At 39.6% G+C, this 27,701-nt stretch overlaps 1 protein-coding gene across 1 annotated transcript in view; it reads right to left on the minus strand.

Moving 5' to 3' along the window:
• LOC113531778 (thyrotropin-releasing hormone-degrading ectoenzyme) overlaps positions 1–27,701 on the minus strand; it is a 147,237-nt gene that overhangs the window by 39,906 nt on the left and 79,630 nt on the right. The window contains exons 6-9 of the mRNA XM_026922677.3: positions 25,593–25,706; positions 16,314–16,451; positions 12,793–12,858; positions 2,914–2,979 (exon numbers count right to left, since the gene is read on the minus strand). Of these exons, the coding sequence (XP_026778478.1) occupies positions 2,914–2,979; positions 12,793–12,858; positions 16,314–16,451; positions 25,593–25,706 (384 nt within the window). The remainder of the gene's footprint in view (positions 1–2,913; positions 2,980–12,792; positions 12,859–16,313; positions 16,452–25,592; positions 25,707–27,701) is intronic.

Below are 27,701 nucleotides of genomic sequence, written 5' to 3' on the forward strand. Positions count from 1 at the left end.
AAACAGGTCTCTTCTCACAGTAACACAAATAATAATATATAATTAAAAGAAAAAAGAAAAGAAACGAAGAAATATATAATTATTATTACTATAAATTGCAACAGTGCTTGCCATCGGAGACTGCAATTATAACCAAATGATCACAAATCTCATCTGCACAATTCATTACTTGAAAAGACAAACAGAAATCTAAAATGATATAAGTATTTTATTATGCATTTAATAAGCTCAAACTATTTTAACACAAGGTTGAAAAATTATGATGAACGTAAGTACACCAGCAATGACTTCCTACTGGTCTGCATAGCCACTTTCTGCTAAACATAACCAAGTAGCCCATCCATTCTAATTCCACATTGGTGCCTAATCACCTTGGGTCCCAAGAATGCTTTAGCACTCTATATCACGAAGGAGAGATGGCACATGCTGTTACTGCTCAAACAGCTGCCGCCTCTAAAAGCATGAAATTAGTGAAGATTTAGTGTGGCATCTCCATCATAAAAGCATGGGAATGTTGAAAACAAAGGATTCTTACAAGACAGGTATATTTTATCTGATTTCATAATTTGACTTTAAAGACTACTTTTATCCACCCTCTCAGAGCTGTGACCTAGTCGTCTAGCCATCACAATTTGGCCCTTATGAAAGTTGCGCAGATCCTTACGTTTCCCCATTTTTCTTTCTTCCAACACATCAACTTTGAGAACTGACTGTTCACTCGCTGCCCACCCCTTGACAGGTGCCACTGTAACGACATAATCAATCTTATTCATTTCACCTGTCAGTGATGGTTGTAATGTTATGGCTGATCGGTGTATTTCACTTGTAAATTTAACAAAAAAGATATCTGTTAGCTCTTTTAAACATGTAGTTAGTGTTCCCATTAATGGAAAGTGAGATGCTTTCAAAAGCCCATCAGCAATGTTGATTCTTTTCTGTCCAGCACTTTTCTATGAATTGTGTAATTGGATGTTGGTGGTAGGCAACATTTTATTTATAAAATGGGAAAGAATCATTAGTGGGCCATTTGTCTGAATGAAAACAGCGATGCTGGAGTGTTGTGGAGCCCATTGTGATTGTTCTGGTAAAGTGAGGGCAGGAAAAAGATGTTTTTCACTGAAACAGGAAAAGAAAGTATGGTAGAACTGATACTGGACATTGAGAGTGTGGTGTGCATGGTTGAGAAGATACTTTGGAGATTAATGTGGATCATCCGTAATTCAGTCTTAGGGTTTTATTACATAAACTATGTGGGGAAGGCTCTCAAGGCAGGCTTTCACGTCTTTCAATGAGTCATGGTTTGTTTAACGTGGCACATGGAAGCTATGGAGTCTCTCAGGCAGACAGATGGTGAATAAAGCAAGACTATCTTAAGATTAATTTTCAAAGTGCTGTTTCAGTGCCTCGATGTCAAGCAGAAATAATTAAAGGAAGTGTAGTCACAGTTCTTAGGCTTGAAAAAGGCTTTGTGGCACTTAACACTGGCAGATTATTGTAGCAAATTGGATTCTGTGTATAGAAAAAACATGCAGCTTATATCAGCATTTAAGTGATGGTCTGCATTTTTAGATGATGTTCTGAAAAAAAAGATGAAGATGATATTACTTGGATCAGGGGTAGCATAAATGTGTAGAATTGAACTAAATATGTGTGAAAAGAAAACATTACTGTGGATAAATATATAAAAAAATTATTATCAGTGAAAAAGTGCCAATGAAAACAACATTGTTTTAGGGCTTTTGTATAAGGCTTTTGTTATTGTGTACACAGATACTGCAGTATATATATTTTAAAAAATGACAAACAAAATGTTTTATAGATATTCAAAATTTAATTGTAGATTTTTATAATTTCTGGGAAAACAATGAAAATAAATTGATTCCTCATACAATACTCTTCTAATTTGCATCCAATCAAATACTCTCTAGAATGCGTATGACCTGCCCAGTAGCACCTAGTTACAAACATGAATCATTCATTTAGTTTTGGTTGTGCAGTTTTCTGCATGCTATTTTCCTTTCAAATCAAACAAAAAGCATTTGGAGTTTTCAAAGCATGTCAGTGTGTGTAGCCGGAGAAATAGAGAAAACCTGCTGCAGCTGGTAACAAACGACTCACAGCCCAGTACCAATCCGAAGTGCACCTGAACTGAATCATTAGGAGGGGTGCCCACATACTTTTGGCCACAAAGACATCCTATACAATTGTGTGCTTCCAATTTTGTGGCATAGTTTGGTATGGGTGTGGTCAGGTGTCCATAAACATTTACATGCATGCTACATCAACAATGACAACTACCACACAAAGAAAGTGAAGAATGAGTAGATTACTCATTGATACTTTTATTACAGCTTTTGGACATTGCATATCTATTATTACTGCAAAGATTGTCATCATGAACTTAGTCTAAGTTCTCACAATTCCCATTGCATACTGTATGTTTTAACAGTTATTAAACTAAGAAGATAGGGTGAGATAATACCCATAACTTGCATGATCCTCTTTAAGCCCAATCCTTGATCTTTCCTTAGACAAAAACTGTCTGTCTGACTTGATGTAACATTTAATTTTCTGATTTGAAAGGGATTTTCAAAATTACTGTGGTAAATTTTGTTTGTGTGTGTGTGTGTGTGTGTGTGTGTGTGTGTATCTGAAGATAGCACAGACACACACTGGATGCTGACCTCAATGCTGCTTATCTGCAGGAACACTTCATACCTCTGCAGGAGATAGACTGAATAACATCATAAATTCTTTCTCTACCCCTTCTCTCTCTCCCTTTGTCCATATTGTTATTTCCCTCTCTTATCTCTCTCAATTTCAGTCCCATCTTTCCTATTACCCTGTGTCATGGGCTTACAGGTCCTGAGATTATATTAGACAGGTATTGTTACTGTATGACTGGAATCGTACCTCTGAAAACTTGTTCCACAAGTCATCCCTTGCCGCATTTCCATACATGTGCGTCATTAAATAGTCCTGGAAAACAGGAAGAAAGGAAAGCTGGTGAGATTTTTCTATCTGATGATTCGGCAGCATACAGATAAACAAACATGTAACACTGAAATGAAAAATACCAAGTCAATTACATCCAATTTAAATTCAGTGCAATGCTTGTAAATCTAGTCTGTAGCCAGACTAGTCTGAATGTGATTGTGATTGTGTGCTACTACAAGTGCACCTGTGTGTGGTAAAGGATGGGAGATGCTGCAGATGGACAAAATAATTCTAAGTAGAAAACATTTTTCACAATGTTTGAATGAAAATCTACTCCCAGAAAATAAAGCTTAACAAACACTGAAAAGGAAAAAGATAAGGGAAATGAGGAAAAAAACATTTGATCTTAAACTTAAAGCATTCCTTTCTATAAAAATAATGAGCTTTCATTAGCCATCTGTGCAGAGTCCAGATCAGACCAGTCAAACATGATCGACATGAAGTCTCCATTACGGATGCAAGACAGATCTTAACCTTTTTATTTCCTTAATAACTATGTAGCATTAAGACCTCCAGTAGGCCTTTATTTTATAATGATACACATCACCTGTTCAGTGGAGAAAGAGCATTCAGCAAACATACACAGAGAAAAGAAAAATTTGACCCTTTGTTTCCTAATAACAATTCTGAGCCTTCAATTATGATCCTGCAGGCCCAATAAAATAGTCAGCAGGTGTTGTTTTGTTGTCGTTGTTATTTTCTCATGCGGGTGGGAGCAGTTAGTCTGATATGAAACTCAAAGGGCAAGAAAAGGCCATATTGATCAGTAAGGGTTGCTGTAAGTTAATTACTTATTTGTTTATATTTTAATAAAATATAAACAGAGAGGATGGGGTTGGTCAGAATTCATTGGGAGCAGGCAGGAGTGAGAGTTTGTAGCCTATACTAGATTTAACTCTCCATTTTTTTTACCTTGCACTCTCTTTCCAAACACACACAGACATTTCTCATCGGCTCCCTGTTGATATGTTCTGTATCTTAATGTGGCCCGTCAGCGGTGCTCTAAGTCTCTAGTGATCTGGAACTAGCCAGTAAACCCAGGCTGACTGGCATAGACACTACGTCTATCTTGGACTGCTGTATCTTTCCATTTTTTTTTTCCTTCATAACCCTAAGGCTAAATGACCTTAAGGTCCAATGTTTCCTCTGGCAAAGATGCCAAAGCAGCTTTTGACTATCATGATTTCTGCTAACTTTGACAGCATTGCTTTAAAATAAAAACAAAACAAAACAAACAAAAAAAACAATAAATGGAAACATAGTAATAAGATAAAAAGATTATCGTTCTAGAGAAAAATTTTTTTATGGTAAACCACATGTACCAGAACATTTACCAGAATATGTGTGTGTTATCTGGGTCACTGGTTTTTGTTGTATTTGAAACTAAGGTCTTATTGTTAATTGGATTCTGCACCTGACAGAACCTTCTGAGGTTTTCATTCTTGTTTTTCTACATATTTTGATCATTTTGATCAAAAATTAAGGAAAAAATATCTAAAGTGATGAGTTCAGGATGGAGATTAAAAACTGGTAGCTGTTATGCACACTGAGGCTGTACCCTCAGAGCATTTTTTGGGCCATTTATACCTTTCAGTGTCCTGTTAAAGTAAATCTCTCTGTCTCTTTGTGAGCAGCATCTAAACAGTAAAGAGTGAAACACAGGGCAAAGAGATGTAATAGAGGGTGATAGGTCAACTACAGCCTGCCCACCACACACACACACACACACACAGTTTTTGAAAGAGCAAACGCTAAAGAAACAGTGACAGAGAGGGAAAACCACAATTATAACTAAAAATCATTCCATTAAAAAGAGTTCTTCTTCTCGCTGTGAATCACCACAGCACCTAGAACTGGAATGAAGTACATTGTGTAAAAGTATCCTTTACTGTTGCTACACATGCCAGAAAAATTGCCAGGGTTTCAAAAACTTGTGTTCAAAACTACAGACTAAGAATAAGTTCCCTTGTGGCTTTTTGTAGTACCTCCAAAGGCTTTGTGCAGAAACACGCTTTTGCATCATGATATGATCATAAATATTCATGTCAAACTGGTCAGAGACATGTCTTTTGTGTTTATTATCCATGGCCATGTTTTTATTAACATGGCAATATTCTTTTATAGTTTTGCTGGAAGTTCATATGTTAGTCATGGGTAACAAAACAGAAAGAAGGGATTAACACTCACTGTTGCTACTAGCTAATTGCATATAACAGTGTATGTTCCCCGAGGGAATGAGACACTGCGTCGATACGCTATGGGAACGCCCTCAGCGTGACCACGCTCTGAATCTCATTGTCAGCTTCTTCCGCTCCGAGTGCTCCGCTCCGCCTGGCCGTCTTTGATGAAAGCGGCCAGGTTCGCGATCCCGCTGGGTCCGGTCCTGCTGTTGCCGAAGGCACAGCGGAGACTGTTATCCTGGGGATCACAGGTGGATTTTGCGAGGGGATCTGAGACGGGCTTGTCCTTTTCTCGGTCCTCACCCGCTGGATCTGCGGCTCTCTCTCAAAATAAAAAAAAAAAAGGCAGAAGCCCGTCCCGCGGTTTCTTCCCCCCAGAGAGAGAGCCAGGCGTTTCATCTGTCTTCCTCCGAGAAGGCTGACGTGATGAGCGTCGATACTGAGGAGACTGTGAGCTCGCCATGAGGAGCTTGTGGAGGTTGTGACTCATGCCGTAGCCAAGCTCAACATCGATTGGCCACCCGGGAAGCGGGACGCTCGTCCCAGAAACAAGCTGGATGAGCGCTTCCTGGGAGCTACGTCGCAGCCTTCACAACAGGGCCTTCCATTTTTCCCCGATCTCCACGCCGAGGTGTCGAGATCATGGGGGAAACCATATTCTTTCCGACTCTTCAGCCCTACTGTTTCAAATTATTCGAACATCACGGGGCTGAATGAGAGCGGATACAGGGCGATGCCGGCAGTGGAGCAGACGCTCACGAACTATCTCTCCCCTTCTTCAGCATTGTCCCTGAAGGCCCCAAAGCTTCCCACCAGGCCGGTGAGACTGACATCCAGCCTGGTTGGGAAAGCTTATACAGCGGCAGATCAGGCCGGTGCGTGTCTGCACACCATGGCGTTGTTGCAGGTGTACCAGGCCGACCTGCTAAAAGACCTAGGTGAAGCAGCAGGTGGCGGCATTCCAGTGCTTCCTCCCTCGCCACTCCCGGGTCTTTGGGGCTGCTGAGGGGGAGCACCTCATACCAGTAGGCCCAGGACTTCTAAGGGCAGGCCCCTCTGGGGAAGAGCGTTTTTGTCTTCCCACTTTGGTGGGCCCCGAGCAGGCTCTGGTAATGGAACAAGAAGTAAACACTCTCTTGAGGAAGGAGGCCACCGAGGTGGTCCCTCCTCATGACAGAGAGTCCGGGTTCTACAGCCGGTACGTCATCGTTCCAAAGAAGGATGGAGGGTTGCTTCCCATTTTAGATCTGCGTCAATTGAACCGCTCAGTCATGCGACTGAAGTTCACAAGTTGTGTCTCAGATCAGCTCCGAGGACTTGTTTGTCACGATCAATCTAAAAGACGCATACTTCCATATCTCCATCCTTCCCCAATACAGGAAGTTTACCAATATCGGGTTCTTCCATTTGGCCTGGCACTCTCACCCCGCACTTTCACGAAGTGTGTGGATGCTGCTCTGGCTCCTCTGCGACTCCAGGGCATCTACATACTGAATTATATCGATGATTGGTTGATATGAGCTCAATCAGAGCAGGCGGCGGTTCGGCATCAAGATGTCATTCTCGCTCACATGAAAGAGCTGGGGTTAAGACTAAACGCCAAGAAAAGTGTGCTTTCTCCAGTACAGAGAACCACTTATCTGGGCGTGGTGTGGGATTCGACAACGATGCAGGCACGTCTGTCTACTGCTCGGATCAAGTCGATCCTCACAGAAGTCACGAGAGTGAGAGAAGGCCAGTCACTCACTGTAAAGCAGTTCCAGAAACTGCTGGTTCTGATGGCAGCTGCGTCCAACGTGATACCTTTTGGCCTGCTGTAAATGAGACCCCTACAGTGGTGGCTCAAGACCAAGGGGCTCTCCCAGAGGGGAAATCTGCTTCGCATGATCAAGGTCACATGGCAATGCGTACGTGCCTTAGACATGTGGAGGAAACCTTGGTTCTTGTCTCAGGGTCTGGTGCTGGGAGCTACCACGTAATGCTAGCGACGGACGCATCTCTCACCGGTTGGGGAGCGGTCATGAGTGGCCGCTCAGCCCGCGGCCTGTGGAGCGGCTGCCATCTCACGTGGCACATAAACTGCCTGGAGACGATGGCCATGTTTCTAGCATTGAAACACTTTCTCCTGGACCTAGGAGATCGCCATGTGTTGGTACGCCCCGACAACACAGTGGTGGTCTCTTACATCAAGCACCAGGGAGGTCTGCGTTCGCGCCCCCTTTACAGGCTGGTGCACCAGATCCTTGTGTGGTCCCAGGGGAAACTCCTCTCGCTGAGAGCAGTTTACATCCCTGGACATCTCAATATGGGAGCAGACATCCTGTCGAGGCAGGGGCCGAGGCCCGGGGAATGGAGGCTTCACCTTGAAGTGGTGAAGCAGATATGGAGAGTGTTTGACCAGGCTCAGGTGGATCTGTTTGCGATTCAGGAGACATCTCACTGTCCCCTCTGGTTCTCTCTGACTCATCCAGCTCCTCTCGGACCGGATGCCATGGTACAGACGTGGCCGAGGATTCGTCTGTACGCCTTTCCCCCGATTGCTCTGCTCCCGGGAGTTGTGGAGAGAGTGCGCCAGGACGGGGCTAGTATGGGTCTCGGACCTGATTTCCCTTCTCGACGGCTCTCCATGGGAGAGTCCCGTCAGGAGGGATCTCCTCTCACAGGCGGGTCCACCCCCACCCGGAGTGGTGGAAGCTGTGGGTGTGGCCTCTGACGGGGCAAAACTCGTAGCTTCCAGTCTCTCAACCGTGGTTGTTGAGACCATTCTCCAATCCAGAGCTCCCTCAACGAGGAAACTGTACACCTTGAAGTGGAAACTTTTCACTTCTTGGTGCGGAGACCGCCAGCTCGACCCAGTTAACTGCCGAGTTGGTATAGTGCTGGACTTCCTGCAGGCCCGATTCTCTGCAAGGTTGGTCTGTGGGCAGACACCCCCTAGTTACACGTTTCCCCTGCGGTGCGCTGAGGCTGAGGCCTCCGGTACGATCTTGTGTCCCTCCATGGGACCTGGCTGTGGTGCTAGAGGCTCTCTCTAAAGAGAGCTGGGGATCTTCGGGCCCTCTCAGTGGCCCCCTCTTATTTAGACTTTGTGCCTGGTCTGGCCAAAGCGTTTCTCTACCCTCGAGCGGGTTATGTTCCTAAAGTTCCCTCCTCCACACCACGGCCTGTCGTACTCCAGGCTTTCTGTCCTCCTCCCTTTCGGGAGCCCGACCAGCAAAGGCTTAACTGTATGTGCGTCAGGTTCTATGGCCTCAATATGCGAGCCACTCCGGGCTCTTCTGTTCTCTCACCCTAGCTGTGCTCTTCCACACTGGGCAGGGATTTGTAAGTCTTGCGGCGTGGGCATACTCGTTCCCATAGCGTTTCGACACAGCTTGAGTTCCTGAAGGGGAACGTCTCTAGGTTAGGCATGTAACCATGGTTCCCCAAGGGAACGAGACGCTGCGTCTCAGTGCCATACTTCCGGCATCCCTGTGAGTGCTTGCTTCATTTTTCAGAAGCTGCCGCTGTATTCACCACACGTACTTTTAAGCTTCCTGGTCGCTACGTCACCCCGCCCGTGACGTCTCGCCCATCCATTGGACTGATTACACATGAGATTCAGAGCATGGTCACGCTGAGGGCGTCCCCATAGCGTTTTGACGCAGCGTCTCGTTCCCTCGGGGAACCATGGTTACATGCGTAACCTAGAGACGTTAGTTGTCATCTATAGTAACCACACTGGTTTCAGTAACTCACTTTTGCTTTATCCTGGTCAGGGTCATGGTGGATTCCAGGAACAATGGGTGTGAGGCAGGAATACAGCCTGGATGGGATGATAGTCCATCACAGAGCACCATGCATACACACATTTACACATTTACACACATTTACAATCATTCACACCTAGAGGCAACTTATCTTACCTAATCAACCTATTGGCACAATATTGGGAGGTGGGAGGAAACCAGAGAACTCTGTGGAAACCCACGCAGGAACACAGGAAGTACATGAGCAGACAGTAACCCATACTCAGGATCAATCCAGGAACCCTGAAGCTGTGAGGCAGCAATGCTTTCCACTGTGCCACCATGCCATCCAGAAGAACATACATGGGAGTGGAAATCAGTGGCTTTGTCTCAAACTGAGATCTCTCCACCTTCCACTATACACTATATAATTGTCATTTAGGGTAGGGGTATTCCAAAAAATTTGTAAAGTTCCAGTTATATAAAAATTCCCTCCTTACAAAGGTCCAGATAAGCAAGTAACACCCCTAAATGTCAATGACAGTTATCTTTTAATACTTAACCATTAATGATTAGTTTATAACTATAAAAACAATTTTAAACAATTACTGTATGATTTGTTACATAATTGTTATTGACCAGTGCCATGGACTCTGACTTTAATCCCACTTAAATTTGACCAATCCCACCCAATCAAGCAACTTTTTTTTTTATTGTACCTGCCTGCGATATAACCTAACAAACGTATTTGGTAGTGTTTCACAAATATCACCCTCTCCTTTTGTGTCCTGATACAAACCTCTACAAACCTGTTTTGAACTTAAAGTGAGGGGAACAACCACATACCTCTCTGTCTATTCATCCTTAAACATCTGTTTTCATTTTTTTGACAAGCCATGTCATCACTTAGCTAATCAGATCAGAAAGGATCTGAAAAAAATGGAAGGGTCAGAAAAAAAATAATTTCTAGCACTCTCTGTCGCTAGTCTGTCTGAAGTGCTTACTTCAGCTAAATAATTTACATACACGCAGGTGATTGGACAAGCCAAAAAAAGAGCATCTGCTACTGGCTGGCTGGGTCATGCTTAGAAAATGCTGCTTAGAGTCGCTGGACTATGACCAGTCACCCCAGCCCCCACCACCCCCACTAATCGACTCCGCTACAGTAGTTTAGACTGACTCCACTACAGTAGTGGGTCTGCACCCATACTGTGTTCTGCCACTTGGCAACCCATGAGCCAGTGCATGGATTTTTAATGGGTCCAATCTAATGTTTTGTACTAAACAGAAATAAGTCACACCAATTTTTACACACACCTCACACCTCCCATTTTTAAACCCCAAAATGGCCACTCTAAGCTTTTTTTTATCCTAATTTACATTGTGCATCAGCCATTCAGAACACAGGCCTGCTGTAAACTGTACTAAGAATGGCTGGTGCACTAAGCAAGCATTTGATTTAGAACATAACCTGGGTTTTAACCTCTTAAACTCCCAGGACATGCAGCAGATCCAGACTTCCATTCATCACTAAATGTATTAATATACTTAAAGATAAATAATGAATAATGTTCTGAGACTTCAAGGGGTTAAAGATTTTAATGTAATTCAAATGGCATATGGCTCCTTCCAAAACAATGCCCCCTCCACAGTCGAAAGCATTGTGTGATTTGGCATCTCTCTCTCTCTCTCTAGCATTGTATAGCTGAATTACCTGTGCTACAAAGCAAACAAAAAAAATACAAACACCAGAACAAAATCTCTCAGTCCTAAGGCCTGCATTCTCCAGTCCATCCTAATCACCCTGGCTGAATCTACATTATATATCTACACACGAATGGCAGACTGTCAGGTCAACGCCAGAATCGACATGAAACTCCATTTCTCAGAACACACTGTGGCCTACAAATATGGCCGCCATAGACTACACTTCCCAACACCCATGGACTTTGTCACGTTCACATTCACCTGATCTCTAATCACACAGCCCTGGACACAATCAACTCCACACAGTATATAAGGACTCTAGCTCCACATTCACATTGCAAACTAACACTGTATATTTACCTGAACTTGCCAAGCCTTGATTTCTGTATATTGCTATTCCGGTTCTTGACTTTGTTCTGCTCATAGATTGTGATTTGGATTTGCTCTAGTTTTAATGTTTGCTCATCGCCTGACCTATTTGCTTGTTTCTTGGATCATGTTTTTGAACACTGTTTTTTGTCAGCCTCTTCAATAAAATTTCAAACTGTATTTATATCTGTCTTTACCTCTATCTCATGACACAGACATAAGCAATTTGAGGCAGCAACCAGGAAATCACATTCTCCTTTACCCAACAATCATACCCAATTTATACTGAAAGGAGAAAAAAATCTAGCAAAGACACCATTCACATTGCGTGTCCACAAGACCAACATTTATCCCTATGTTGAATGCAACCACAAATTAAGGCTCCCTGTGCCTTTAAAAACTCAGCAGTTATATTGAAATCTGCCTATTTGCCAACTATATGATAAAAGTGTCTCTCATAAAATTTGTAGGAAATTAACAAGTGAAAGCAGTCTTGTCAGACACAAACATGTTTATCTGTCAGACACTAGTTAGTGAGAGCACAGCAATTTGAAAGAAATTTGTCAACCAGTACAAATTTTTAAATATTGTTTCCATCATGACAGAGGAAAACATACAAAGGGAAACCTAGTTGTATTGAAAAATAACTTGATGCAAAACTGTTGCACACTTAGCCTTTGAGGTGCAGAGAGTGACCTTTCACAATATTTCATGCCTGTTTTTTATTTATTCTCGTTTTATTTTTGTTTATGGTGTTTTGAAATGCAATGCAAAAGAAATATGGTTGTTAGGTCTGAGTGTCACATAAGTGACCATCTTTAAGCGTAATTTTTTTGGGGGTAATAATTGATCACTTTATTCTAGAATTCAACAACAAACAACAAAATGTAAATCTTTCCTGAAAAGGACCTGTAATTTTTATTTATTGTGCAGTCCAGGCTTTGTAATTCACAATGTGTGCACCTTGCAGGGGTCATGTAGGAGAGTGGGAGGGCTGTGTTTCTGTTCTTTCTTGTGTCATGTGTAAATACATGTAAGTCTATACAGGACTGTCATATTATTATAATCTTGAATAACCACTGTATATAATCAAATACGTTTATTAGTCCAATATTATAAGTGTGTATGAAGCCAGTGACCTCATGTGACGGGTGTTAAATGCTACTTTATTTAAGACAGTAGAGTATGGCAAGTGGTGTCACTATTGCTTCAATGGGCTTTTAACTCTACTACCAGGACAGAGGCAATTACATTGTTGTAATTACTAAACAAATCATAGCGGTTTTTGAAAAATAAGGCCCTAAATGAATAACAGAATAGAGAAGTAAGAGTTTAAGAGGTTTAATAAAGTTCATTAGTGTGTTGTTTTCTTCTTGTGGTGACTGAGGGTTGTGAACCCTATTAGCTGTTGAAAACATTATTAAGTCAGCAATCAAATCAGAATGTCTCATACATAAACAGCTTTCAGCAACAGCAGTAAAACACATGCTAATTTGTTCAAATGAGATGTGTTCATGATAAAAACAACTTTAACAGCCTCTGAAAATTATTCCCAGAAACTGAATAAGAAAACGCAGGTTGATTCATTTTGATTCAATAAATGTTATGTTAAAAATAACATAATTTCTGATACATTAATGAGACTGTTTCATTAAAGTTTTAGAAAATAAAGAACCGTTAATCTCAGCAAGAAGCAGCAGAAATAAAACACCTGGTGCTAATCTGGTCTTGAAGTGTGTTACAAAGACAGAAAAAAGATAGACAATTAGTAAATGCAAGAGATATAAGATGAAAGATGCTTGTTCACTTACATTGATGCCTTTCTGGAATACAGCTTGTCCCATGACATTTGCCAACATGCGGATCAGTGCAGCTCCCTGCATAACAACACACACACACACACACACACACACACACACACCTCAATTTAAACTGATCTACCAGTGATTCATTAATACATATGCTACACTAGCCTCATCTGACATCAGTGCCTGACCTCACTAATGCTCTTGTGGCTGAATGATGACAAATCCCCACAGCAATGCTTCAACATCTACTTTCAGAAGAGTGGAGGTTTTTATAACAGCAAAGCGGGAACTAAATCTGGAATGGGATGTTCCAAAAACACATACAGGAATGATGGGCCATCAACTTTTGGCCATATAGTGTACCCCGAAATAAAGTCACACATTGCTTTCACACTTCTGTTCAAGCCTCTTCACAGATCTTCTGTGTACATTCAGTCTTTCCTAATTATGTCTTCACATACTCAGCCTCCAGAATCATTTCTAACATGTTTGCTTAAAGTGAGAACTCAATTTACAGTAGGTATGAGATTGTAAAGTGTGCACTTCATTTTCTTCAGTCAGCTAGTTGTAAGGCTTTTCATCCTCTCTAGTAGAAACATGCTACTGCAAGCCATTTGCTAAAGGACATTTTGTCCTTCACAGTGAGTTCCATACAGAGAAAATGCCTAAACAGTAATGACACCAATGGTGCGCTGACAAGGTACTGGTTAGCAAAATAAAGGTAGTGGTTGGCAAAATACCTTACTTTTGCTTCTTATCAATCAAACTCTTGGTAAATTACTTCTGCCAATTCCCACCCACCAGCCAGCTTTCCCCTATCGTGTGACAGCTACCAATCATGTGCTTCCTCCAAAGCATGTGGAGCCAGCCAACTTTACCTTTTTAACAGGGCAGCGTAACATAATTGTAGGAAGGTTCTATCTGCCCTCCTCAGCCTACACAAACTGTGTCTAGTAATGCTATGATTGACAGGAGACAGAGTACGCCATCCAATCCACCCACAGACAGTTTCAGTCCCTTGTCTCCTTGCCACAGATGGCTGTGGCATTGCAAAGGAATCAAACTCACGATGAACCTTTTCTGTTGCGCTACTCAGGGGCCAATTAACCTGAATCTTTTTTTTCATAAATGTTTGCTTCAAACAACATAGCTCTTCACAATATAGGCCATAATATGATTTATATAATGACATATAATATGATTATAATTGTTAAAGATGAGGAGAACTTAATCGTGCAGCTAAATTTATTTATGTTATCAAAGCAGCCATCTTGTACAAACAGAATCACTTTTTTTCCTTAGAGCAGTTTCATATCATTCCAGCCCCAGGCTGCACCATTCACTTTGAACATACATTTTTAAATACAGAGTCTACATGCTGGTTTATGATTACAAAATCATTTATTTACAAAATTAGATTATGTTGCTTAACAATGTTGTTTGAGCAAGCAAGTATTTCCGTCTCTTCAGATGTCACTAATTGGCTGGCACTAAATTCTGTTTCTCTGACCCAGCTTTCTTCTTGCAGTTAGTCATGTCACCTATTGCTGAGTTATCACCTGATACAGAACATATATAGTATACTTTATTTTGACGTTTGTATTATTATGTCACAATTTTCAGATTTAATATAAAAACAAGTATATATCATTAAACTAAATGTAAGCAAATTAACAATTTCTTCTTTTTCTAGGCAAGAGGGAATGTGATCTGTTTATTGCACCACCACTCCCCTGAGGCTGGCACCTTAATTCATTATTCAAGCTATTCCTCTTACTCTGACATATTAAAGAATAGATTTAATTGAACTATGTTCTTGTTCACCTGAAGGCAGAAAATTTAAATCGTTTCACTTAGAATGGCACTATGATTAATTCAGAGTGCATTAAAATTTTGAGACAATAAAGAAACCCAGGTGTTCAATCCAGTCACACAAAAATACACTATAATACACAACTTCTGAAATTCTTCAGAAGTCATGAATATAAAGAAACTGACTTCCTAATGAACTTTATCTATTCAGTGACAATAAAGGGAATTTGGTTTTTTGGGTGTGGATTGTCACTTTGTAGTGTGTAATATATACATCCCTAAAATTTGTCTGGTTAGAGAAAAAAAAAAAATACAATGTATTGGAACCGGGAACAATTTGTACAAGCTGCATTATTGTAGAATGCTTTTTTTTCTTTGGATTACTTCTACAACAGTACTTCAACACTAATTATTGGTGTTGAATGTTGGTCCTATTATTGTTGCTGTAGTTCAGCATGTATTGTTTCCTTAGCTTTCCTTAGTCTTTGCTTTCATCCTGATCTCATTTGCTCTATCTGGGTCATATTCACATTTCAGGTAATCTTGTACAGTATAGTGAGGATTTAACACAGTTATTGCACCTCAGACTTACCTATGGACTTAAAAGCTATTCAGAAATTGTGTGAAAGTTGCATGTGTCTTAGTTATGTGCTACTCTAACATTGGATGAAAACCCATTTTTCTTGCACGATATTGGCTCGAGGAGCAGTTTTCAATCCAGGCACCACTGTCGGACAGTTTGATGTAACCACATTGTGTTCTGGATACAACATCGTAAGCATTTGAGCATTACTTTTTTTAATAAAATCATGAATTAAATTAACATGAGCTGTAAATGGAAGCCATATTGTTAAATTAATCCAAATTTGTAGTTATTAACACAGTGACTATTCATACAGCAATATATTCACAATATACTAGACTTCTATTTCAATGGCTGTTTTCTTCTTATTCGTATACGACATCATGGCATTAGTCTTTTCTGTTTTTCATTTTTAAATGGTCTCTTGCTTTTATGCTATGAAAAAAGCCATGTCTTTATTCAGTCTGCATTTTCTATTTTTTTAGGGGGGGATGGGGGCTTTATGACATGTTCTTCTGCTTCAACGCAGTGGTTTATTCGCTATTGATAAACTGAAAATATCAGTTGTGAGTTTTGGATTTCACTGTATTGCTCACTGGTCTAATGTTTGCTCAGGTTGTTCTTGGGTTTCATACTAAAGAGTGTTATTATACTTTGCAAAATTTGTGAATCTGGCTGTGATTTCTACCAGTGACTTTCATGGATTTTTTTTATTGCTGCAAGTATTACAGATGGAATAATTGATACTTGCAAGTGTATCATGTTTACTTAAACTACCTTCTTCAAACCAAACTCTAGAAAGATCTTGCACAAAAAACACCAAAAAAAAACTGTTGCACAGTGTTCAAAAGTTGGAAGGTGGTAAATTAATGTGCATACACACCAAAGTGCAGATAAATCACGGTGCAACCTACAAGATTCTAAAGGCTTGTGGCCAGAAAAAAAAATAGAATTCCATCCCTGGCCCACAGAGCATCTTGGGGCTCAGACTAATGTTAAAATAACAACACAGTTTAAACTGAATAGAGCACTTGACTTTTTTTTAGATCTTTAATTTTTTGGGTCAAACAACCCAAATGCTTCTATCATTGATGAAACCTATTGAGCAAAATGCAGGAGACACATTTACCTTTTTGTAAGCAATCCAGTCAAAAACTCGGTCAATGTCAGCAGCTTCAAAAACCTCCTGAGAGATGGGATGAGAACTTGCCAAACCATCCAGTAGCATCACCTCATGAAGAACATCAGTCAGGAACCTCTGCTTCTCCTGAAGGACACACACAGGAGTTGGAATGATTTCACTTCACTTTATTATTCTGCTTATTGATATTCTGTAATACTGATGTTTTATTTAAGCTTTTATGAATATATTTTGCCCAATAGAGCTTAACTATAACAAATTAATACTTAAACGGGGCAGGAGAAAATTTATATCGAACAAAATATTCACTAAAAGGAATCTGAAAGTAACTGACACCGTCTGGTTTCTGAAGTCAAGAAAAGGTGACAAGTAAGGCAAAATAAATCTTCATTAGACAAGTCAGAACATAAAGGCTCATACACAAATTCTAATGTTTATATCAGCTCAGAGAGCCACTACAACTAGATTAAAAATCTACTGTCTCATAAACATTTATAAATCTGGCTATTCATCATAACACCCTTTTTATTAAGCAGTTTAATAACATTAAAACTCAGCAACTAAGATATATACATATGTATGTTTGTGTGTGTGTGTGTGTGTGTGTGTGTGTGTGTGTGTGTGTGTCTGACAATTTGAGGCACAATAACTGACCACACTTATTAAGGAAATGATTCATTTATTAATTTAAAGTGATTAATTGTCACGTTATAATGACTTATCAGAACACAGGTTGAATTAATATTAATCTACACCTACCTGTACTATAGTGCAGTTCAATCTGGCTTAGTTGTAATTTTTGCAATGTTTAACTATTTTGCAGTTCAGGTAAATATAAAGAGTTCTTAGACAACTCTCGCTCTCTCTCTCTTTCTTAAAACATAGAAAAACATAGAACAACTTAACAATGGAGCAAAAAAAATACAAAAGGGTGAATAAAGCCAGCATAAAAAACAAATCTATATCAATAACACTGACTGAACATGAGCGGTAAGCATCAACAAATTTCTATTACTAAAAGAAACAGATGCTAATGTAGGGTGAAATTACCTATAATAGAATTGAGTACATGGCACAGTTCTCTTTGGATAATGAAACAATGTAATGGGAAATGTGATTCGCTCAATAACTCATATCAAATGGGGAGGTTTCTCTCCCATATTTTACTATAAAAATATTAGAAACTTAGATTAGTGTATTTTAAAAGTTTGGTGTTTATCAAGCAAAGAAAACAATAATCACCCATTCATCTAAAATGCATATTTAAATATTTTTAAATCTATTTAACTGCTCAATCTCATGCAACTCCAAGGTGATGATGGGATGCAAAAATCCACGTATCATTGACAGGTGAGCTAAGGCCTTAAAAACGAAAGATGTTACACACGTAAAAATAATCTATCACCATGGGAAAAACCAAAGAGCATTCAACACAAAAGAGAGAGACTGCTGTTATTGTCATATTGATATTAAACAATACATGAAAGGTTAAAAATACTGTTATGTACAGTCATAGTAAACAAAAAAAACCTGTAACGTCTGGAACAGTGTGTTGTGTTCGATCAGAGTTCCAGCTTTTCAGTCAAAATTGACCAGGCCCCTTAAAACTGTTTATAAAGCATTTTTTATATACTCATCACCTATTGTTGCATTACACATTTACCCAAACCCTTATGTGTGCATTCATGCATGATTATCAGTGTGTCATCACAATGGCATGTGCCTTACAAATGCATTTTCTACATTTTTTGCACACATTGCTGTTTTTTACATCCCTTGGGGTGCAAGTTGAGATCAAAAATATAACCAGAGTTGGTGGGTCTCAGCAAAATCTGCAGCCCACTCAAAACTAGCCCAAAAAATTCTGGTATTGGAAAAGGGAGATGAATTTTCTTCGTCTTCTCCATCACTGCATGGGAAACAAGTTCACCATGGTGTGCACAAATGTTTGATTTGCAATATCTGCAGTATGCCCTTTTTGTCACAGTCTTTGTCACACTCTATAATCCCTTTTCCTGCTTCCAATCTTTACAACAAAAGAACAGGTTCTGTACATCGTAGATACACTGTCTGCACTTATACATCCCCTTTGTTTGCCATAGCCTATGCAGACTGGCAATTCCACCCACAAATTTGGCATAGAAAAAAACCTGACCCTGGCAACTCTGATTATAACACTGTGTATTTGTGTGCAGGTGTTTGTGGGTGTATGTGAGAGACAGGGATAGAACTTTTATCCTGCATCTTCTTATACTCTGCCCCATTCATTTTTATGGCCAGACAGATTTGACCAGAACATCACTGAAAAAATTTGAATCAACTACTGAAAGTCAACAAAACCAGTTATCATTAATGTTATGTATTCTGGAAAAAGTCATTAAACTTTATGCAAGTCAGATAAAAGAAAGCATAGTTATGATAGAGTACAATAACAAATCTGCCACATTTAACCGCAATACAACAGAAAGGTTCAAATATGCCAGGAAGGTTTGATATTTGTAAACCTTCCCCCCCAAAAAAGAAAGAAAAACATGAATGTACTCATAAACTACTTGGCTTTATTAAAAAACTTGTTTTTCTGTTCCTTTTCAAATTATTTAAATGTTATGATTTAGCATAATTTACATCATATTTTGGCATAAACTGAGACACTCCAGTGAGGTCTAAGTCTTGCAATTAGACCATAATAATTTGAGGCTCAGCAGAAGAGAGAGAGAGAGAGAGAGAGAGAGAGAGAGAGAGAGAGAGAGAGAAGAGCTGTATAGGTGCATCTTTTCTCATGTGAGTCACTTAGGTGCACTATAAAAATGAGTGGCATTAAAAGAGTCTCCATCTGGCCCACACATGCTTTCATTAAAGTGATGACGCCCAATGCCATTTCATTTATAGTCTCTCATCGCTCTCTCTTCCATAAAAGAAAAGTGTAAAGTGCTGGCAGCAGAGAGGAGACCTAGACCCATGCATCTGGCAGCATCCAGCCCAAAGGCCTCACAATGAGATCAGAGAACACCAGTGCAGATGTCAGAAATAGGAAAGATTATACAAACATCATTACCTTTGCCTAGCCAGATGTGATACCTCCTGCACTGAAACAGAGTGACGGAAATATGTTTGCGTAGTGCAAACTCACCAGATTAAGTGAAATTTCATCAGCCAATCACAAACATGATCATTTCACTTCATCACAGTGTAATTAGTTAGTCAGTTTGGTGGATGTTGGATTTATGTTCGGGGTAAGCTTGTTACAATTTTTTAATTGTGTAGTAACCAATGTGTCCATCTTGTACTTATGTGAACTTCAGCGTTGTTGCCCTGCAGTGAGGTTTGTAGGAAAAAATTAGTGCGGGTCACTCAAGGTCTTTATAGCACGTGTCTCTTCTTTAACAAAAACATCTTGTTCTTTAAACCCAAACACATAGCCCAGAAATAGAGATAATAACAGCTCTGGAAACAGCTTTGAACAGCTTCATCCTCATCCTCCTTCTTATGTCTGAGCTAATCTCATGAATATTCAATATGGTTTTATAGGCTGTACCAATCATTCAATGATGAATAATATTCAAAATGTATCTTAGCTAATGTTTTTTCTCTGTTTAATCTTATATAACCACATGTAATAAACATGTCTGGAACCTTTCTGTACAACACTTGTGTGATTCACTTCTGTCTTGGAATAAACTCTGACAACTCTGAAAATTGCATAATAGCATAGCTTACCTAGAGTAAGCTAGACACATGTGGCAAATTGGTGGAAAAACTGCTGCTTCTTTTATGCTGTGGAAGGCATTGTGCTGGCACAGTTTGGAGCAACTTGGCTCCTTAGAGGGAAGGGTCACTGCACATCAATACAATGTTATCCTGAATGATCACATATCCTATGATGAAACATTTATATCCCTGTGGTGGAGGACTCTTCCAGGATAACAATGTCTCCATTCACAGGGCAGAAGGGCTCAGTGAAGTGTTTGGTGAGTATGAAAATAATATAAATCACACACTAAGGCCTTTGCAGCCACCAGATCTCTGCCCAACTGAGCATTTATGAAAGATTCTGGGCCACTGTGTTACACAGCGCTTCCCACCAACTGCATCAAAACACCAATTGAGGGAATGTCTTTTGGAAGTATGGTGTTCCTTTCAGTACAGTTTAAGTGACTTGTCGAATTAATTCTAAGGCTGTTCAGGTGGCTCACGGTGTCTCAATGCCTTATTATGGCACTTGCTGCTGTTGTATGTTTATCATTTACTTTGTATCCCATTTGTACATTGCTAATTAACAAAAGGTCAGATAGGTTGCAGGCCACTTTAGCTAATGAAAGTAAGCTTTTATGCTGCACAATTGAAACCAGTATTTTAAGCTCTATGTCAAGCTCAAAAAGGCCAGGGATTAGATATCACACACACAATCAGCAACTGAAATGAGCCAAAAGGTGTCTAACACCCCAGGATTGAGGTGCCCAATGCCTGATACCCCTGAAATATAACAATTGACGAAGTGTATGTGTGTATATATCCTATTTTGCTTCAGTCTCACCAGGAGGTGTGCATCACTAAGGTGTGCAAATAAGATGATCAAGTGCTGATAGATGCAGGGACAATGAGAGGGTCAAAAAATAGCAGTGGACGAAACACAATAAAACAGCATAGCCAGAAGCATGTCTGGTCTGAATATGACTTTTTTAATAACACAGATACAGCCTACAGCATTAGATAACTGTGGCTGACTCTGATTTGTGAAGAGTCAGAATGGCGAACACAATCATCATGATTCAGTCGGTGCTAAAACCCTGCTTTTTAGTATGCTGATGATGGGTCTCCTTCCATTTTTTTCATGCGCTGTGCCTCAAGTGATTTTTGTCCTCCTCCACATGACTGCATTAAGAGCCTCTTCAACATAAGCATGTTTTCTCGTGCCCATGTTATGCTAATTGCTAGAACTGTTGAATTTTGTTTCAATGAAGCAGATTCTGGAGGAGACTGTGTTTGTCATTTCCAAATTGTATTTCATGTTGCTTGGTGCAGGTTGTGTAACATTTTAATAATGTCAGTAATTAGATATATGTGGTGTAAGCTGTATTGAAATTACAGTGCTGGGTTCTGCCTGAGACAATGTAAAAACATTCATTTTTGTTACTGCAGTCATACATGCAGCGAAACAGCTGCAATATTAAGTCAATATTAAGTAAAGTATTATCAGTTCTTTCAGTGCTATACTTGACATGCTAACAGGCTTAAGGAGTAAAAACACTTTAAATGGCATTTATTAAATTACAACACAACACGCCAGACATGATGGTTGCCGTGCTTGCATAAGTATTCAACTCCTTCAGAATTGTACATGGTAGAACCACTTTTTGCTGCAACAACAGCTTCTACCAGTTTTGCACACTGATTTTCACCCATTCGTCCTAGCAGATTTGCTCCAGGTTGTTCAGGTTGGTTGAAAGACACATGTAGACCGCAATTTTCAAACAGTGCCACAGATTCTTGATGGGATTGAGATCTGGACTTTGACTAAGCCATTGCAGAACATTCATCTTTTTGTTCTTCAGCCACTCCTCTGTTGCTTTGGACTTGTACCTGAGATCATCGTCCTGATAAAAGGTGAAGTTTCTCCCAAGCTTTAGCTTTTACCAGACTGAAGCAGGTTGTACTGCAGTATCCCCCCTGTACTCTCAGCCAGTGAACTCTGTTGGCCCTTCTGCGGCTTCCCTCACAAGTCCCCTTCTTGCTCTGATGCTGGGTTATGAGAGACAGCCTTGGCTAGTCAGTGCCTGGGTGGTATGATGCAACTTCCATTTCCTCAGAATTGATCCAACAGGATATCAAAACACTTTTTATCTTGTTTATCTACAAAATATTATCTTGTAGCCTTTTCCGATCTTGTGCATGTTTATAACCTTATCTCTAATTTCCAAAGCACGCTCTTTGGTCTTCATTTTCACAGCTTTCCTTCAGATTCACAGTCTGACCAATTGTACCAGATAAAAGGAGGTCTTTTATCCAAAAGAGGTTAACTTTTTTATTATTGAGAGGCCAATTGTGTCCTTGTTAGGGCAATATCTTTACCAATATCTATCATCTCTGTAATCTTGAGGCTTCCTCAGCACAGGGGTTGAATACTTATCCAAACAGCATTTTTCAGTTAGTAATTTTCATCACAGAATATTTTCTTACATAAAACCAATATCACTTTATATTAATTAATTTTGAGGGTCAATCCTTTGAGGGTCAGTCCAGAGAGTCCAAAATATATGGCCTCGAAATCTGATGACACAATCATAAAACTGATCATTGGCCTTTTAGCACCTTGAATGTGTTCTGCTACCTAGTACACTTATGAGCAACTTTGTTTTTTCTTAACAATCCTTGGCTGTCACAAATGTCTAATAACATTTCATCGCTTATGTTCAGATCCAGTAGGCTATTCCTCCTATTTATGATTCTCCTTGTCTCTCCATCATTCCCCATATGAGCAATGAAGTCCCGCAGTAACACTCTGGAGTCAGTAGGAGGTACCATCTTCAGCACCTGCTCTACCTTCTCCAAGTAGACAGAATACTCCAAACAGTTATTTGGTTCATACACACCAGTGCCAATCAGAGTTTTCCTTATTGAAACTCTGATAGAGTCTGATAGAGGTGGATAGAAGTCTTTTATCCACAGGGAACAAGTGCATTTGGGAGGCCCTCTGCCTGGGACTGAGGAGTATCCCCACATCTGCCTGAGGTCTATTTAATGTAAGACTGTGCACCCCTAATGCCTAACTGGCATGGCATCTGAGCCTGACCCGTCATCTTGCAGGTGGTGAGCCCACAAGTTGGCTCCATGTCATTATTTCAGGCTAAGCCTGACACATGATTTTAAATCAATCTGTCTGTCTGTCTGTCTGTAAGTCTCTCTCTCTCTCTCTGTCCACCTGTCTTTCTTTACATCTGCTACATGTCTAGATTTAAATTCCCAAAGAGGTGGGGCAGGTGGTACAAATGAGGTAAGCTCTCTCTCTTTCAATGATAAAAATACATCAATATAAGGTTAAATTTTTGACGTCCACATGAGATTATTTGCTGTTAAATATTTTAAGGCAGGTCATTTTGGATTTTCATGGAACCAAGGGCAACAGCACCACCAATGGTTAAAATAAGATTAGATTCGTGCAGGCAGTCATGTCAGGTGATTACGTAGAGTGAAATGCTCCCTAGATTTCATGTGCATTTTCATCCCATGTCTCTGATGCATCTGTACCACAGTGATTGAAAAGATGTGTGTGAAATACAGCTGTGGGTGTAATGAATGCAAACCAAGTGGATTATTTACTCTATCACTCTGATCCAAAAGTAGACAGACTAAGCACACACTGTCCAATCAAATTACAAAATAAACAAAAGAACCTGCTACAGCAATGTATGTTTTATAATGATTTTATTTATTTATTTATTTATTTTTTGAACAAAAGGGTTATAGCTTTTCTGTTTACCATGTTTGGTATTCAATGGAAATGTGGCATGGAGCCAGGAGAGCATTACAGACACAAAAATACAAATCACAAATGCAGCTGTCTATCTGTTTTTATATGTGTGTAATTGTCTCCATACCCCATTCTTATTATGCCACTGAGACCTTGTGATGCATTACTCATGTATAATGCATACACCTGAATAGTTTCATTGTCAAGCTATTGAAAGATATTAGATTTTAGACCTCCCATCAAATATCACAACCAGCCATCACTGAAAAAGTGTGAGATAAAATAAAAAGAGTGCGGTCATTCTGAACTCTTCACCAGACACCATTCACATTGCATCACACGACTCATACCATGTAACTGCATCATCATCTTCAATTTAGTAAGGCAATGTTTTCTGCCAAACACTGGTTTAAACTACACCCCTACTATAAATATTTTATGATGCCTTCACTAGAAAGAAAACAGCATCAAGCCTCTTGTGTATTGCAGGGGTCTTCAGGCTTACGTGCAATATGTGGCTGCAGGCTGTCATTCCAACCAAGCAGGAGCCACACCTGATTTCATTTGTTTAATCAGTTTATCTTGGTCTCCAATCAAATATCAAGTGTGCCTCCTATTTGGCTGGAGTGAAAGCCTGCAGCCATATCAGACCTTTGTGGATAAGACTGGTGTAATGTCTCACAAGTTTGGATGACAATTGTAGAGGAATCTAGGAGCAATCCTCTACATAGAACTTCTTGATATTCTTATTTTATGCGGTGGCACAGGTCCCCAAGTGAATTCTGAGCTCACAAAAACATGACAGTAGGTGGATCGGCTACTCTAAATTGCTCTAAATTCTACTCTAAATAGGTGCGAATGAGTGTGTGAATAAGAAAATGGAAACCAGGCTTTTGGATAAAATAGAAGGAAAAAAAAAATCACAAATGCCATCGATCTTCAATGAGCTGCTGGACCAATATCTTGTAAAACAGCCACAAACATCAATAATGTATCACCATATACCTTTTCATTTTTTGTAATCTCTTTGGCCATGCTAATGGTGTTCATGGGTAAAAAAAAGTTTCAATGTGATTCTAATGACACTTTTCACTGTGCTGGAAGTTGGGGGCAAATAGACATTTGAAACTATTAAAAAGGTTCTGATTGTGCATAATGGTGTCTTTAACTGTTATGTATCTTTTATCCATTATCTGACTGGTGCAAGTCATCAACCATCTGCCTCACTTGTGCTGAAAGCACTTTGATTTTCCCCATCATGATGAATGACTAAAAAGATGTTACATTTATGCTATATGCATTTCTGGAGACTAAGAACAATTTTAAAAGAATGACCATTTCTTTCCATTTATTTAATAATTATTTAGAGGTGTCAACAATTTTGCCACATACTGTGTGCGTAAAAAACAAACAAAGAAAAAAAAAACTATTATCTGTAAGTTTTAGCCTAATGACCTTTCTGTCTGTCTGTCTGTTGTCTACCTATCTATGGTTTCATATTGCAGTCGATACATATTTACAACCTCCTATGCCTTTTATGCTAATCTGTTTATATTGCATTATGGGTTAATAGTAACAGATAAAACATACTACATTATACATGGACCTCTAAACCAGAGAGAAAAACAAAAAGAAGAACAGATATTAAAGTATCACCTCTATATATTATCTCTAAGCGTGATAGATACATTTATGAGATGCCGGTTAATGACATTATCTGTAATATTAAATTTATATTGTTTTTAGATCAGTTTAGTTGCATGGCTATAGAATAAATAAAATAAATCGCAGGATCTCACCATATTCCACTTTGGGAAGAGGAAATCAGTCCCAACATACTCGAAGAAATGAGCAAATCCCTCTTTGAGCCATACGTCTTCCCACCAGACTGGGGTAACAAGGTCTCCAAACCACTGTATAACAGAAGAACACAGCTGATATCACAGATGCACAAATATTTACATACCTGCTACAGTTCAACACACTGTAATGAGGGGACTGACTGATTTTGGACTTTTAATGTCATCGTAGATGTAAAGCAGAGGGGTGACATAACAAAAGTATATCAGTATAGCATGCAGTATATTGTGTGTTACAGACCTCAGTATGGTACACTTCATGTTCCAGTGTGTCTCTAATAGTCTGCCACAAGACTTCAAAACAGAGTGGCCTACTTTATTAAGACGTGAAACCCAGAGAGCACTGTTTCTATGTTGTTCTGATAAAATACTAAATGCTAAGACTAATCTGAACCCCAGAGTTCTGCTGCAGGGGCTAATCATATTTTATTGTCATCCTGTTTGAACTGTATGCACATAGCTTGATGTCATGAAAACCATGATATTGGGTTGAACAGTTAACATACTAGCATGAGTTCCAACTCTAGAGTGGTACTTTTTTCACACATTTCACATAGCTAATTGTGTGTGAAAGACATACTTTTAAGTTTAGATATTCGTCTCTGTAAATAAAATCATGCTATTTTTAAGTATATTACAGAAGCCCTGGGTCACAAGTTGTGGGGGAAAATGCTGTGCTGTTTCTTCAACTTAATAATCTCATTATTTCAACTTAACTCCTTATTTCAAGATATGTCGTTATTTCGAGAAATTATTTTAGAAATTCAAAGTATGGGACAATGTAAGAACACCAGCTTTCTATGATAAAATATTCTGTTCCCATATAAACCATGATATCTTGGTTATTATGACCTGGGTGGTACAAAATCTTGTTTTAAAGCAAAATGCAAGAATAAGCTCTTCTTTAGTTGAAATGATGCAATGGTACAAACACAGCCATTTTCTCCATTTTATACTACTTTTTACACATGCGTTCAACCAAACTGAGGGAAACTGGTTTTGTAGACAGAAGGTGTTTTCTGTTGTGGATCACTCGATCTGGATGGTACTGTGTGTCCAAATGATCTTTTATATTAGACAACTTTTATGCGGTGTTGATGACCACAAAAGAAAAGCTAGCCGGTTCTGAAGTGAAAGAATTGATCAGACTGCACAGGAGCTTGTTTAGGTTTTGTTTTGTAATAAAGGGCAGACAGGTACATTGCTGAGCCTGGAGACTGGCCTCTTGTGGCAAAAAGTCTCCCCCCCACCCCAAACACACACATTTCTCTTCAAGGCTCTTTTTTCATGCAAAAGAATCCCAAACATCCTTGAAGGAACAGTCATCCACTAGACAGCCACAGCTTAAAAGTGCTGCTACTTTCAAGTTGTATTGTATCTGAATAGGCTGTTATCTCAATCTCAGAGGGCTGCTTCTACTTTGACAGGCTCGGTGCATTCAGAATGGCTTTTGCTGGTTTGGAAGAGAGTCTGAGCTCTTCTTTGGAGATGGAAAGATGGAACTCATTCACTTTGTTGAATAAAGCAGAAAAACAGGAGGCAGTTTGAAACACAGTCAAAATATGTTGAGAGAAATGGCAGAGATTTAGAGGTGGAGTCCCTGATTCATAATTATATGATCAAATAATTGTTAAGCCACATATATACCGATCAGCCACAACATTACAACCACCTGCCTAATATTGTGTAGGTCCCCCTTGTGCCACCAAAACAGTTCTAATCTGTCAAGGCATGGGCACCACAAGACCTCTGAAGGTGTGCTGTGGTATCTGGCACAGAGACACAAGACATTAGCAGCAGGATCCTTTTAGTCCTGTAAGTTGCGAGATGGGGCTTTGATTAGATTGGACTTGTTCTCAGCACATCCTACAGATGCTCGATCGGACTGAGAGCAGGGGAATTTAGAGGCCTACACAATGTTAGGCAGTTAGACAATATTAGGTGGTTTTAATGTTATGGCTGATCAATATAAATATGATAATTAATCAATACACTGCAAAAATTCTATCCCAAATGAAAATATCTTGAATATGGGCAAATTTGTATAAT

Source organism: Pangasianodon hypophthalmus, chromosome 18 (genome assembly GCF_027358585.1).
Source record: "Pangasianodon hypophthalmus isolate fPanHyp1 chromosome 18, fPanHyp1.pri, whole genome shotgun sequence".
Classification (NCBI taxonomy): domain Eukaryota; kingdom Metazoa; phylum Chordata; class Actinopteri; order Siluriformes; family Pangasiidae; genus Pangasianodon; species Pangasianodon hypophthalmus.